Source organism: Pelecanus crispus, chromosome 5 (genome assembly GCF_030463565.1).
Source record: "Pelecanus crispus isolate bPelCri1 chromosome 5, bPelCri1.pri, whole genome shotgun sequence".
NCBI lineage: Eukaryota > Metazoa > Chordata > Aves > Pelecaniformes > Pelecanidae > Pelecanus > Pelecanus crispus.
This window is the reverse complement of record NC_134647.1, coordinates 51,932,781-51,948,753: the sequence shown is the minus strand read 5'-3', so window position 1 is coordinate 51,948,753 and position 15,973 is coordinate 51,932,781. Positions and strand designations below refer to the sequence as shown.

General features: G+C 44.4%; 2 protein-coding genes across 2 annotated transcripts in view; one reads left to right on the top strand and one right to left on the bottom strand.

The window, feature by feature from the left end:
- TNN (tenascin N) overlaps positions 1-14,177 on the bottom strand; it is a 39,410-nt gene extending 25,233 nt beyond the window's left edge. Inside the window, exon 1 of the mRNA XM_075710262.1 lies at positions 13,990-14,177. The gene's annotated coding sequence lies outside the window, so the exon portion shown is untranslated. The remainder of the gene's footprint in view (positions 1-13,989) is intronic.
- Positions 12,131-15,891, top strand: MRPS14 (mitochondrial ribosomal protein S14). Its single transcript, XM_075710264.1, has 3 exons — positions 12,131-12,208; positions 12,645-12,803; positions 14,872-15,891. Exons 1-3 carry the CDS (start codon positions 12,164-12,166, stop codon positions 15,052-15,054), a joined length of 387 nt encoding a protein of 128 aa, XP_075566379.1. The 5' UTR covers positions 12,131-12,163; the 3' UTR covers positions 15,055-15,891.
- Positions 15,892-15,973: the final 82 nt, after the last annotated feature.

Genomic DNA, 15,973 nt, shown 5'->3' with positions numbered 1-15,973 from the left:
GTTTGCAACTTTCAAGTGAGACGTAGTATCATGATCCATTGCAATTATTAATTATGCCATAGCAATTCTCATTCCTCTGCAGTTACAATAGACACTATATCTGTCTCCCAGATGTGATCTGGATTACTGATCGTCTTTTTGCCCATGGTAATCTCCAGCAGCTTGCATGGTTTTCAGCCAGAAGCTTAGTAACTGTGCTGATGCTGCATGCATGAAAAATTCAGAGAGCTGACAGTGATCTTCTGGTACAAGAAGTTTGGGAGAGAGTTTTGCTTGCTTTACAAGCATCATGACATGAGATATCTTTCCCAGGACAGCTGCATTTCAGGCATGGGTGGAAAAGTTTTCAGGAAGGTGCTGAAGAGGATGCCAAGAGTCAGTTTCTACAGGGACTGTAAGTGTAGAATGCTTTCTCAAGGAGGGAGATCAGCTAAGAAGTGGACTGCAGAACCTGACCAAGTGTCAGCCCTAGCCTTAGAGTCCCCATCTCTGCCTCTGCCCACTGGAGACAGAAGAGGAGAGCTGAGTTTCTGTGGAGCTGAGGACATCTGCTCTGTAGAGGCAAGACTGAGATCCTCACCTGGCTTTACATGTGTTGTTGATTACATGTCACAAAACCCGCACTTCGAGTACAACTGCCCTGACAGAAAGCCGAACCACCTGTCTTCAGCTTCATGGTCTTGTGCTGATGATTTCTGATTTAGTCCACCACTTCAAAAAAGGCCCTTTAGATTTAAATTATCAGGTTTTAGCCATGTGACTAATGAATGATACATAAAATTAAACCCATCCTCTTCTAATATAGCACATAGTCTACAATGTTACTTGGACTGGGGAGAATTAAAACATTTCCTCCATTTGAAACTAATATTTTGGCATTTTGTGTGCCTCAACACTGGCTTCACTTGAGAGATTTCAAGTTCATTTTGCTTTGACTCAGTTATCTGATTTGTTATCTCAGCATTGGCAAGCTTCATGTAGAAGCTACCAGACATGGAGTGAGAGGATGTGTTGTAAAACCATTTGTTTTCCTATACTTTTATTTTAAAAATATTCCTTCTTTCCTACCCTGCAGACATAAATAGGAAGAGCTTGTTTTCAGGCTGATTGTCTCAAAACTAGGAGTTAAAAATAAATAAATAAAATTGTACTGTTTAATGGCATTGACATTTAGAGGTCAGAACTGAAGTCCAAACATTTAGTTTAAAGTCTTCAGGTAGCCTTTAACAGAAACAAGACTGTTTGCTGTAAAGTTTTTATGCTGTCAACCAAGCAAAAATTTTGGTCTTAAGAAATGAACACCTCATAGGTGAGAACAACAGGAAGGAAGAAGCTGAACAAACATGGGTGGAAGGATAAAATACAAAGTTAGAAACCTAAATTTATCAGTTGGCTTATTCAACGTTACAAACTAAATTTTGGCATTAATGGTAGATGTCAATCTGTACAGGAGGTGATATATACTTGGTTAAATACTTAGAATTTCATATCACAGGATGCAAATGCAAAATGCCACCATATGTGACTTACTAAGCAGTCATGTTATTCATTGCACAAGCAGAAGAAAAAAACCCTTTATTTAAGTGCTAAATTAGGTAATGTGATAACTAGAAACCATTTGGCCAGTATGTATCCATAGTAACAGCACATCTGAACCCAGATAATAGTGCTGCCCCAGATAATACTCTTTGAAGTAACGGAGGACTCCACTCCTAAAGAATCATACTAAGTTTTCACCTCCTCTGCTATTTCCATTATAATCACATTTCTGAAATTCATACAGTTCTGGGTTATGATGAAAATTAACTGTTTCTGTGAAACAACGGTACACGTTCTGAATGTCTCCCAAAACTTTGGAAGTATCCCTACCATTAGATTCATGCCCAACCATTGGCAGCACAGCTACAGGAAGGTGCCCTTCATGCTTAGAAACACGAGGCTTTAATTACTAAAAAACAAAACAAAACCACACCACTATCAGAAATACATGTTATATATGCTTATACCTATATGACAGGCCACTCTAGTGCTAGCTCATCTCTCTTCAAGCAAAATAATCACTGACATCAAGCAAAATAGGGTACGGATTTCAAGATTCAACCTACAATTCTTTATCTTATATGAACTAAATAAAATAAGGGAGTTATCTCTGTTGCTCATTCCCAAGCAGTAGTTTGTTTGGGGATTTTTTATTTTTTTCATCCATTCAGCACTTATCTACTACATTTAACTTGCAGTAAGAGAAAAGAAGGGTGAGGAAAAGTATGTTCCTCTGTGCAGGCAGGACTTCTTCACTATCTCTGTCTCCTGAAATCTTGCAGATACCTGTTTGTGACCAAAGATGCAGCTTTCCCACCCAGACCCAGCTGCCGTTCTGTTTCCCAAGACTCCTCTCCCTCAAAGGGCCACAGAAACTAACTATACCTTTCTTTTTCTTCTGTGCAGCCTTCTGAAACAAATCAAGTCATAAGAGATTGCTTCAAAACTCTGAATAAATTTAATGTCTAAATTCTACACAGTCTCACCATAGTCCACTGCAGGAAACCCCCAAAGCTTTCACAGAATCATAGAACAGTTTGGGTTGGAAGGGACCTTTAGAGATCATCTAGTCCAACCTCCCTGCAATGAGCAGGGACAACTTCAACTAGGTCAGGTTGCTCAGAGCCCTGTCCAACCTGACCTTGAATGTTTCTAGGGATGGGGTATCTACCACCTCTCTGGGCAACCTGTTCCAGGTTTCCAGGTGTTTCCAGGTGCTTCACCACCCTATAAAAAATTTCTTCCTTATATCCAGTCTAAATCTACCATCTTTTAGTTTAAAACCATTACCCCTTGTCCTATCACAACAGGCCCTGCTAAAAAGTTTGTCCCCATCTTTCTTATAAGCCCCCTTTAAGCACTGAAAGGCCACAATAAGTTCTCCCTGGAGCCTTCTCTTCTCCAGGCTGAACAACCCCAACTGTCTTAGCCTCTCCTCACAGCAGAGGTGCTCCAGCCCTCAGATCATTTTTGTGGCCCTCCTCTGGACCTGCTCCAACAGGTCCATGTCTTTCCTGTGCTGAGGGCTCCAGAGCTGGACGCAGCACTCCAGGTGAGGTCTCACCAGAGCAGAGTAGAGGGGCAGAATCCCCTCCCTTGACCTGCTGGCCACGCTGCTTTTGATGCAGCCCAGGATATGGTTGGCCTTTTGGGCTGCAAGTGTATCATTGTCGGCTCATGTCCAGCTTTTCATCCACCAGTACCCCCATGTCCTTCTCCACAGGGCCGCTCTCAATCCCTTCATCCCCCAGCCTGTATTGATATCGGGCATTGCCCCGACCCAGGCGCAGGACCTTGCACTTGGCCTTGTTGAACCTCATGAGGCTCTCATGGGCCCACTTCTCGAGCTTGTCCAGGTCCCTCTGGATGGCACACCATCCCTCAGGCACATTAACCACATTGCTCAGCTTGGTGTTGTCTGCAAACTTGCTGAGGGTGTACTCAATCCCACTGTCTACGTCATTGATGAAGATATTAAAGAGTACTGGTCCCAGTACAGACGCCTGATGGACACCACTTGTCACCGATCTCCATCTGGACATTGAGCAGTTGACCACTACCCTCTGGATGTGACCATCCAGCCAATTCCTTATCCACTGAACAGTCCACCCATCAAATCCATATCTTCCAATTTAGAAAGAAGAATTTTGTGGGCAACCATGTCAAAGACCTTCCAGAAGTCCAGACAGACAACATCCGTAGCTCTTCCCTTGTCCACTGATGCAGTCACTCCATCATAGAAGGCCATTAGGTTGGTCAGGCAGGACTTGCCCGTGGTGAAGCCATGCTGGCTGTCTCGAACCACCTCCCTGTCCTCCATGTGCTTTAGCATAGCTTCTAGGAGGATCTGTTCCGTGATTTTCCCAGGCACAGAGGTGAGGCTGACAGGTACGTAGTTCCCAGGGTCCTCCTTTCTACCCTTTTTAAAAAAATGGGTGCAATGTTTCCTGTTTTCCAGTCACCAGGGACTTCACCTGACTGCCATGACTTTTCAGATATCATGGAGAGTGTCTTGGCAACTCCATCAGCCAATTCCCTCAGGACTCTGGGATGCATCTCGTCAGGTCCCATAGACTTATGTATGTTCAGGTTCCTCAGGTGGTCACGAACCCGATCTTCCCTTACAGTAGGAGGGACTTTGCTTCCCCAGTCCCCATCTTGCAGTCTGTCCACTCAAGAGGTGTGGGAAGAGAGGTTGTCAGTGAAGACTGAGGCAAAGAAGTTGTTGAGTACCTCAGCCTTCTCCTCATCCGTTGTTACCAGTTTGCCAGTGTTGCTCCTCAGGGAGGCTACGCTTTCTTTGACCTTCCCTTTCTGGCTGACATACCTGTAGAAGCCCTTCTTATTATTCTTTGCATCCGTTGCCAAGTTCAGCTCCAGCTGCGCCTTGGCCCTCCTGACCCCATCCCTGCACAACCGGGCAGCATCCCTATACTCTTCCCAGGATACCTGTCCCCGCTTCCACTACCTGTGCATTTCCTTCTTGCCCTTTAATTTGACCAGCAGATCTTGACTCAGCCATGCAGGTCTCTTGCATTGCTTTCCTGTTTTCTTACACGTGGGTATTGAGAGCTCTTGCACTCTATGGAAAGCATCCTTAAAGATCTGCCAACTCTATTCTACTCCCTTGTCCCTGAGGACAGTTTCCCAGGGGGTCCTATTGACTAACTCCTTGAAGAGCTGGAAGTTTGCTTTCCTAAAATTCAGCGTCCTGACTTTACTCTTCACCTGACCCATATCCCTCAGGACTGTGAACTCCACCAGTGGGTGATCACTGCAGCCCAGGCTGCCTCCAATCTTGACATCACTGATTAGCTCACTTGCGTTGGTGACCAGCAGGTCTGGTATGGCATCCCCTCTGGTAAGGCTGTCTAATGCCTGGCTTAAGAAGTTATCCTCAATGCATTCCAGAGTCTCCTGGATTGCCTATAGCTCGCCATGCTACTTTTCCAGTAGATGTCAGGGCGGTTGGAGTCCCCCAGCAAGACGACAGCCTGCAAGCACAATGCCTCCTGTAGCTGGATTAAAGAAGGCTTCATCAATAGGCTTCCCTTGATTGGGCAGCCTGTAGTAGACACCAACCATTAGGTTCCCTTTGTTGCCTCAGTCTCTGATTCTTACCCATAAGCTTTCAACCTGCTCATGGTTATTCTTCAGACAGCTCTTCACACTCTATCCATTTCTTGATGTAGAGGGCAACGCCTCCGCCCCTCTTTCCTCGCCTGTTGCCATTGATAGCCACTCTCCAGTCATGAGATTCATCCCACCAAGTTTCAGTAATGGCAACTAAGTTGTAGCTTTCTAGCAGCACAGTGACTTCCAACTCTCCTGTTTGTTGCCCATGCTGCGTGCATTGGTGTAGAGGCACTTTAGCTGGGATGTCGGCTGTGTCAACTTCTTAGAGGAACCCCCCTCAATTCCTTTGAGGTATTTCACTGATGTTTCCCTGTTGGCTCCTACTACCTCAGGAGCCCCTGGCTCATCTCTCTAAGACTTCAAGTGTGCTGCAGTGTAGCCAGCACATCTCAGAGCAACAGGCTGACAGCCCTCGCTAGCACCCTGTCTCTCTAACTTCGGCGTGTCATCCTATAGCTTGTCATGGGCAAGCCTGATGTTATCCTGCTCCCCCTTCAAGTCTAGTTTAAAGCTCTGTCGATGAGCCCCACTAGCTTGTGAGCAAAGACCCTCTTCCCCCTTTGACAAAGGTGAATGTCATCTGACGCCAGAAAGCCTGGTGCTGTGTAGGCCATCCCATATCGATGGCTTTGTTTTGTGGGGTTTACTTCCAACCCCCTGGAGATGAGGCCCCCAAACCAACTCCCCCCCAACCACACACACACAAAATCCCTTCTCTCAGCACCAAGTGCTGAATAGCATTCTGTTGTAACATGATGTCATTACTAATTAGGGCTTCATGAGAACCACAAATTGATCTCAGATTTTCCTGGGCCTGGAGATCATTCAGGAGGAAAAAAACCCTGAACATAAGCATTTCTGTCAAGCATAATGAAAGAGAAGGACAGCTTTTTTGGCTTCCTCATCATGTAATAAAGAGATTTTCCCCTGCTGTTAAAAAGAGTGGGTCTAACTGATTCTTCGTGGAGAGTATCACGTCATAACATATAGCTGGCAATAATAGCAGATTAGGGAAATGACTAATTTAGGAAAGAATGCCTAACAGTCAGACCTACTAGGCACAGAATATTCTCCTAAGGAAACGGATGGAAGAAGCCCTACTTGCATCTTTCCAGCCCTCACAGAAGAAAGCATGGGATGATCAAAGCTGGAGAGAACCTACAGTATTTATGTGAAAGGCTCCAATGATCTAACTCTGTAAGTCTTTTTCCATCCTACACATCAGTGCTTGAAGATTTGGGGTATAGGCCTTCACAGTATTATCTTCTGCTAGCACCCAGTCAGCCATAGGAGGTGCATGACTGGAAGCTGCTCCTATCAAGGCAAGAGCTGATAAAGACATGGATGTAGATACTTAGCAGGGTGCCACCCAGGCAATGTGGAGATGGGATTGATGACAGAAAGGAGGACTTGCAGTCACAGGAAAAAGGAAACACAGGTCTAGCACAGCTCCAGGGTTGCAGAAGAGGGAGAGGGAAAGTTGTGATCAAAGACTGAGAAATGGGGCAGAGTAGAATATGTACATATCCAAGCAGAAAGAATTATACAGTGCAAACACTAGAAGCAACACACACTGAATTTGAAGAAGAATAGCCAGAAAAAAGGAGATACAGCGAAAGGAGCCATGGGCTGAGACCTGAGCTTTCTAAGTACCAAGGGACAGTACATTGTGTGATTTTTTTGAGCACAGCATTTTGCATGCCAGGGTTAGAACAGAAGCTGCCAAGTTGTACCACAGTACTAGAGACATGAGAGCTGGCAGTTTCCTAACTGTCAAGCTAGAAAATTGGCATGTTTAACCATCCTAAAGCCAGGGGCTTTCTTGAGGAACACAAGAGGAATAACAAATATTAGAAAACATGTCCAAAAGTCCTTAGTAAGTTCACAGAAGTGCTGCTCATATACAAACAGCTATCACTTACTTGAATAACTCTTGAGAAGAGCAGCAACAGACCTGTCTGACCAACACTAGGGAGGCAGCATTTAGGCTCAGGAGACACAAGCGTTACAAGTGATGGATATTTATCATGTACTCTGCCCTCAAATAGATGTTGACTGTAGAATGCCATACTGTTTAAAGCACGGCGATGACAATGTGGAAGCAGGGGATTGTGTAGCAGCAGCCTGTGGAGACAAGCAAATGCATCTGCAGAGGCACATGGCAAAGCTGTGTTCTTAGATACAGAAGAAGATGCAGCAGTACAGAATTTGATAAACCAGCTCATCTCTGAGTAAGTTGGAATACAGTTGCGCTCCTCACACCTTGCAACACTTTCAGCAATAAAGAATGCCACAAGCCAGTAACACCAAGGAGCAGAACTCAGTCATAGGGGCTACTATTTTTGTTAGCAGGCTGACAAAAACGAAGGGAGGGTCAAAACAGGCACAAAATTATGATACTACCACTCAGTTGCTAAGAATTCTATAGCCCATTTTCCTTCTGCTTCATGTTTTCTCAGTGAAGCGTTCAGCTGAGACATGCTACTAATTTTACAGACCTTCCATAAGTATAATTTAGTTTAACCAATTGGATTATTTGTCTTTATTTTCTGTGGTGAAACTATTCTACTGTTCCAGACCTTATCTGCTTTGGAAAGCTCTGCATCAGACATCCTTTTCTCTGGTACTGGTCATAGAAGTCATTCGATGCAACTGCTGTAATAACCGAGCCAGCATTCTGTTTTCAATATTATGCAATCTTTATTCAATTAATGGTTGCAATTAATGCAACCAATGACTGCCAATAAAAAGATGCGACCATTAATTTAGCAAGACTGTTTCTTTTGCAAGTATCTACCTTTTTTTTTTATTTCTAGACTGAATGAACCTTACCTAACACTACAGAAGTTTGGGATGATTTGAAATAATGAATAGAAAAACAGAATTCATACAATCACAGAATTGTTTAGGTTAGAAAAGACCTTTAAGATCATCCAGTCCCACCATTAACCTAACACTACCAAGTCCACCACTAAACCAATTACGGGTAGAGTAATAATTAATTTCATGTTTCCTGGCTTGGTGGCTGGATTATTTTTTAATGAAAGTAAAACTAGGAATCATTAAGGTTGGAAAGGACCTCTAAGATCATCAGTCCAACCATCAACCCAACACCACCATGCCTACTTAAGCCACGTCCCGAAGTGCCACGTCTACACGTTTTTTGAACACCTAATTATAATCATCCAGGCAGATACTGTGCTTCTAGATTCATCCTTATATTTACCTCTTCTTTCATGCTAATTTTTCTGCAATGTCTGATAAGCAAGGTGTATTAACTATTCATACATGAATGAGAGATTGCTTCTGAAATCTTACATACTCATTAGAAAGTGCAGAGGCTTAATAGTATTTGCACATTTACTAGTTAGCAGAAATATGCATTTTGTAACAAATGACCTAGCTCCCTTCTGCTGAATCATTAGCTGCTAGTTTGTCAGTCAGTCTTTCCTGAAGCAAATCTTTGTTCTGTTGCCTGCACAACTCAAAAATTTTGTAACTCCTGTATTTGACCAATTTTACTTATCCAATGAATGACATTTTTATTATAAATAGTATAATCAATAAAGTACTTTTATTGTGGAAACAGTGATATATTTCATTTTATATGGTAAAGAACTTCTACTGGCTTCCACCACTGAGTCTGTGAAAAGGTGCACTAGAAGGCAAAGGAAGAGCTTTTGGATGAGAAAATATTGAAAAATTACTAAGAGTGTTTATTGCAATTATAAGATGTAAGTGTGATCAAATTCCAGCATGATCTCATGACAAAAGGAAGGGCTTTTAAAACAACTACTGTCACACAGAAATCAGAGCCTAAAAAGTAAATTACTAGGAACAAGCATTCTGAAGTAATTACCTTCAATGTTAAACCCTAGCTCCATTAAAGCCAAAGGCAAAACTCCCGTTTACTTTAGCAGATATGTGGTTTCATACAGTTGGAGGAGACAACCTGGGAAAGCTTAAGCCCTTCAAAATGGAGTGACATTAAATACTACTACACATTTTGCAATAATAATACATGCCCATAATACAGAATTATTGATGTTTGTGTAAGGCTTTCAAAGCCTTGGATGGCATCGGCTATAGGAAGTCAGAGAAAAATTGGCTGGCTTTTTCATTCAGCACAAACAACAGGAATCTCAAAGGAACTGAAAATACTTTTCTCTTACCTTTCAAGTACTTGCTGCTGTCTGGTTCAGAGCCCTTCTGATACAGCCACCATTTGCAAAGGTAATCTGAGCAAGCTGAAAGGTCACCAAATCCTCTCTTCTTCCCAGTCCAGCTGCAAACCAGCACCAGTCCCTGCAGTGAATCTAAGTCTACATGGAACAGATGAAAGGAACCAATAGAGGCCTCAGGGTGTTTCCCTCCCACAAACCGCCTGAGGAGCACACTGGGTTTGGGAGCAATTCCCCCACTCAGTATCAGCCTTGCACACCAGCAGAAAGAACCATTTCCAATTCCTTGCATGCTCCACTTCTAGTCAAAATCCAGAAAGCCTTTCCAGCCCCATAAATCTAGCAGCAAACATCTCAGAATTAGTGCCAAGACCCATGTACTGACAAGCACATTTGAAGTATTAATGACGTGAAATTCAGGTGGAGTAACACAGAAATTAAAACACCATTGCAAACCAGCAGTACTTAAACACAACACTGCACTTATCCAGCACAATACTTAAAAAAATCCCTCAAGAACTTAAATTATGTGTTGTAGGCATCGTTAAGGTACCCACACAATTATTTTAACTATGTGCATTACTGAGCCCAGTTTTTAGCTAACTGCCTCAGATTCTGACCAGTTGCTTTGCTTTACTGCAACCAGGAGCTGTGCTGAGGGACCTGAAGACAGCAGCAGCCTAAAGGCTATCAACACACCTCAACCCTTGACATCTCAGTTGCTGCAACAGGGTAGTGAAGTCAAATACAGCATGCTTACCTCACCAAACACTGCAAACACCACTAACTTGCACTGGGGCTCCACACTTTCTCACTTAGTTTGTATTTTTTAAAGCTGTAAGCACCAAACACTCTGTCCTGGGCAACCCTGTTACAGAAAGGGAAAGAGAGTGCTGCAAGGCAACACACGTGGTCCCATCCTCCACAGCTGGGAAAGTGCTGATTACACAGGTGATGTTATTGAGGAAGGGAGGGATTCAGTCCTGGCTGAAGAAACAGCTCTCCTTCCCACACTCACTGATTCCTCACTCATCTGGACCATCTAACAAGCAGAGAGACCAAGGGGAAGTGGAACAAAATACTGAGGAAATGAATACATGTTCTAACATCCAAATCCCCTTTGATCACATTCGGCTCCCTACTTTATTTGCTATGCTGATACTCTACAGATTGCTTTTACCAGCTGGAAAGCTGCAAAAATAGCAAGTTATAGACAATAACATCAGGGAACAAAGCTTGAAATTCTTTCCCTGCAAACACCTGAAACCTACTGCCAAGCCAGTCACGCATCAACACACCACATCACTGGGAAGCACAGTGGCAAACAGCCTGAGTTTTGAAGACTGGATTCTCACAGAAGGGTTGCAGCCCACAGGTTTTGCAGGCTGAGCCCTTTCTACTGCTGTAGGTTCCCTCCATAGACAGACCCTCATGCAAGGTTAAGAGCAGCCTTCTGGCTTCTCCAAGTATGAAGGGAGCACGGAGAGATAGAAAATGAGGCCAGTGACAAGCATCTCACCTCTCTGTGGCTCACGAGGCCCCTCTAAAGCAAGGAGAAGTGAAAACAGCTATCCCTCTATGCCAGTTTAATGCTCTGTGTAACAGGTATTAGTGGTTTCAGCTTGGCACATCCACAGTACAAAAACCTTCAGGGTAGCTAACACCTAGGTTGGCAAGGCAGCCAGAAACTGAACAGGCTATGGAGAATTCACCACTTCAGCAGCACCAAAAATGGCCTCTTTCCACTGATCACCATCAGCCTAGGTGGGTAAGTTATTGGTGGAAGCTGTTGCTGCTGACTGCAGCATGGATAATAAAATTTGACTCATTAGCCTGCCAGTCTGGCCACTTCTTCTAGATTATACCTCGGTACTTCAGGACTGGTGTAATTTGCCAGGCACCTAAGTAAAACGCCAGGCACACAGACAAGAAGCAGCATGACAAACAGAGAGAGAATCCAGCTTCTCACATGACTTTTTGGATGTAGCTAACAAGGTGATATGAATGGAAAAAATAATGAAAATGATTAATTCAACATCAAAAACTTAATGGATGTTCTCCCTAAAATCAGGGCATCGACTTATTGCAAACACTGCCTAAGTGAAGTCTCAGTTGGTAGAACAAGACAGTTTCTCTCATGAAACAATACGGTGGTTAAGAACAACAGAAGCAGAATTTCCCATATATTTTTCATTGTTCAGGGTTATGATTATTCAATTTTGTCTGTAAAATGCTGTAACTCACCCAAAATTGACGAGTTGAAAAAAAATGCAAAACGCTAATATAAATTTAGGAATAGTCCTAGGTGATAAGCAAGCAGACAAAGAAACTCTTTAAGAAACAAAACTAGAACCACATTTATGAAAGCAGCTGGCAGACAACCTAATACACGGCAGCAACAGGCATACAGGACAAACGTGCTTTTCTGGACAGGGACCCCACAAGGCGGTGCGATGCCTCTGCATCACGTTTTCCTGGTGGGACTCTTTTCCTTGTCATTTTTTACAGCCTTTCCTCTCCAACCTGGGATGCTTTTGGTCTACCCAAAGCCGGATCCTGAGGTTTCTGTGGAAGATGCCAGCTGCGAGGCTGACATCACCACCGGAATATACAGCACAGCCCTCTAAAGCGGTTTAGGTTTTCCTTTTTTTCCACCCGCAGAGGCCCTAGAAACAGAGTTTCACCCTAAAAGGCTGGACGCGGAGAGCGGCGCTGCCCCTGGGGGCGGGACCCCGCGCCGGCGGCAGCCGCCCCCGGCCCCCGCCCGGCCTGGCGCATGCGCGGCGCCGCCGCTGCGCTCCGAGAAGATGGCGGCCTCCGCGCTGGCCTGGGCGCTGCGGGCCGCTCGGCAGGTCAGCCCGGCCCCCTCCCTCCCTTGTGCCCCTTCGGGGCCGTGTCCCGCCCGGCCGAGCCGCCGGCGAGCCGGCAGGGCCCGGCGGGGGCGGGGGGCCGCGGGGCTGGTCAGACGGCTGGGGGCGGCGGCGGCGGCCGGCTCGGCACCGCGTCAGCCCATACCTCGCTTGAGCCCCGGGGCTGGCCGGCGGCGGGAGCAACGCGGGGGGGTTGGATGTAACTTCGGAGTTATTTGTATCTCCGGTACCCTAAATTCCTTGCTGACTTCCGTGAACGAAACTGCATCACACGCCACATTTTTTAGGCAGGAGGTGCACTGCAAGAAAGTGATTTGAAAAAGTCTGACAAGGAGATGTTTATGGAAGTAATTCATACTTGAATTAGGCAAACTGTACGTCAACAGATGGGTATTATAAACTGAATTTTTTTACTTAGGTTATCCCCTCACCATACACAAGGCAAGTGCGGAGTTACTATGTGGACTGGAGGATGCTGCGGGATGTCAAGAGAAGGAAACTGGCGTACGAGTACGCGGATGAGAGGCTGCGGATCAACGCCATCCGGAAGAACACCATCCTTCCCAAGGAGCTGCAGGTACCGGGCAGCTGCGCCTGGCCAGGGCAGGGCACAAGCCCACGGCACAAGCCCACGCGTGGCTCCTACTGCTGTGACGTGCGCTGGGCCACAGCGGCTGCTTTACAGACCTGAGCGGCCGTGCCAGGTCACGAACGCTTACGTTTCCCTAACGCACGAGCACAGAATCATGTCATACTGCGTTACCGCTAGTGCCCAGGTGTCATCAGAGCCTCTGCCTTTTGGGGGTGTTTACAGCAACAGTGTATTCTCCTGACTAGATGTTGTGTGTGTTGGGTTGTGGGTTTTCTTTTAAACCAATGCTTCTCATGATGAAGTCTCATTTTTTCCCCTCACAGCTGTCACTAACATACATTCAGAAAGCTATTTTCCTTATTTCTGATGATATGAGATATTATATGGTTACTTTTATAGTTTCCTAAATAAACTTTAGATTTTTTTTCTTATTTAAAAACCTGGAAGCCTGATCCAGCCAAACCCACCAATTTGTTCAATTAAAAATACTTAATTTTACTTCTTGCCTGAGGTACAAGCATGTAAGAGCTGCATCAGATCTGGGTGTTAGATCTGTTCTTAAAAATGCACATATTCACTGCCCTGCTCTCAGCTTTCCTTAGTAAGCATTAAGAACATTTGCAAGTATCAGAAATATTCCTACAGTACTCCTGTACATATTTGATCTAGCCATGCCTGGTTGTGGGGAGATCCTTTCACCCTTAAACATTCTGGGAGAGAAAGTATATGAATCTAGTTTTATGTATTGACTTTACCATTGTCTTGGCAAGTCTAGGCTGCACTGGATGTCCTTAAGGTGGGGGGGCGGGGTGGAATTGCAGCTGGCTTTGCTTTTGGTATTCCTCAGCTGCTTTTGTCACCTTTTGAAGTCACAAAGTCACAGCAGCTGTGAGATTGAAGAAAAAGACTCCAGTGAAGTAACTTTCACCTCCCCTACAAAATGTTATTTGGGCTCCAAAATTAAAGTCTTAAGATTAAGCTACAAGTCTTCTCTGAAAGCATAGGTTGCTTTCTGAATAAAATTACAGGAATTAAATAGGCCAAAAAAATACTGCAAGTGTTTAGCTGTGCTAGATAGAGTGTATATATACAGCTATATATGCAAGTAAGATGCACAACTGGACAAAAACAGTAACTGAAATATGTTCTGAAGACAAGAAGTCCTACTGACCTTGCTGTTACTGAAGTTGAAAGTCACATTGCTGCTGTCTTGATGCCATCCTCTTGAAAGTGAACATTCCTTTAGGAGATAGCCTTACACTATTGCCTTTCAGCACTCCTGCAACATAATGGGAGTTTTTGTAGTCCAGCCTCAGACCTTTCTTTTACCTCCAACTGTGACTTCCTACCGTGACTGAACACAGGATTCTTTTGAGCCCTTCTGTCCTTTAGAAAATAATGTATTAAGAATGCTGCAGTTAGGGATGCTGACCTAGCCTCAAGCAACTTCCTTTAGGCTGCATTTCCTTGCTGAGCTAACTTGTTCTTCTGAAATTCCATTTGCTGCTACTTGGTGCTTCCTGAAAACTGTTGAGCTCTCTTGTAGTACGTGGACAGACCTTCCTTAAGCATTCTCATTATAAGAGATGCTTTGACTCGTCCTCCTCTGCCTGTAGCTCCTCCCAAAGTATACCATATGAGATTCCCTTTACTGACAGCAAAGCCTATTACCTGGGAAGGCAGTTAATAAGGAACATATATTTAAGTTCAGCTCATCTTAAAGGACTAGCCCACCCTGCAACATGGACAAAGCCAAGCAGATTTTGACTATCGATAATTACTGGGATGAGGTTGTTCAGTCGGTGTAATAAAGTTAACTTTGGGGTCTCCATGTGGATCATTTTAAATTCACTGTTAGGATGCCCAGAAAGAAAGGGTCAAGTGAGAAAGACAGGTGCAAGTTCCCTATTAAATAGCAGAGCATACTCATGAGGTGATAGAGAAGCCTACTCTACAGGTGGTACAGTACCTACTCTACAGCTAGATTTTGAGGTCTGGCAATAAGCCCCCTCAAAATCCCAGATAAACTCTATGCTGTGGTCTTCTGTTTTAGGAAGTGGCTGATAAAGAGATTGCTGACTTGCCCCGGGACAGCTGCCCTGTGAGGATCCGAAATAGGTGTGTCCTGACATCCCGCCCTCGGGGGGTGAAGCGTCGTTGGAGGCTCAGCAGAATCGTTTTCCGCCATTTTGCTGACCATGCTCAGATGTCTGGGATACAGAGGGCTATGTGGTAGATCACTGCATGGATATACATTCAAGCAGAAAACAAAATAGGCTCAGTTTGTGCATTTGAGTAATTAAAGCAAGTCTACTCTGGGTAAGAGTCCATCATCAATATCGAACTAATAAGGGAAGGATGAAAAACCATGCTGATTCATTAAACTCTCTTACTGGATTGCAGTTGGTATCAGCTAACTGACAAGAAGCAGCATAACTGCACTAAGCTGGTCAATATGAGAGGCAGTTTTATTTTGAGGGGGGGAAAAAAAATCACTACCTGATTGTTGCAGTTTGTCAGAAATAAAGACATACAGCACAAGGCTCGTTTAAGCAGGTTTTTTTGCCACCATATGGTAAGTTCACCATGGTAATTTGAGTAAAAGCATAAATGAAATGTACAACAGGGCAAAGTAGTATTCTGCCATGAACAAGCATGAGCATGAACCGAAAACATGGCCTCAAGTTCAGATACTCTTGCTATGCAAACTTAATATATGTATATTAACAAGCAGACAAAGTGGATAAAGGACCTGTTAGAAACTACAATGTGCTAGTATTTATCTCCTGCTTGTAGTGCAGTGCTTGGTCCAATGCTTTAAGAACAAGGTAGCAAGTAAGTCCTAGCTCAGACTATAATAGGAGACTAATGGCTTCCTTAATTCATCAGGTAACATCAAACAAATGCATCCTTGGGAGAGACATGAGAAGGAAGCAGGAAGGAAACAACAATAGCAACAAGCCTGCTGCTAAGCTCATGTTTGCCCTGTACTCTTCTTCAAAGCAGGGCAATAAAGGGGAAATGGCTGCTCTGTCCCCCTCCCTAGCAGTGGGGCTGAGAGGCTGCAATAAACAGGCCAAGTGAAACAGTACTACCACCACATGGAAGGCACACAGGCAGCAAGCTGGCAGCAAGCTGACAGCAACCCATCACCC

Excerpts from the sequence above, each read along its gene's own strand:
- MRPS14 (XM_075710264.1), top strand. The coding sequence starts at position 12,164 with ATGGCGGCCTCCGCGCTGGCCTGGGCGCTGCGGGCCGCTCGGCAG. Across the intron at positions 12,209-12,644 it reads CGCTGCGGGCCGCTCGGCAG|GTTATCCCCTCACCATACAC; the intron begins GTCAGCCCGGCC and ends TTTTTTACTTAG. Across the intron at positions 12,804-14,871 it reads TCCTTCCCAAGGAGCTGCAG|GAAGTGGCTGATAAAGAGAT; the intron begins GTACCGGGCAGC and ends CTTCTGTTTTAG.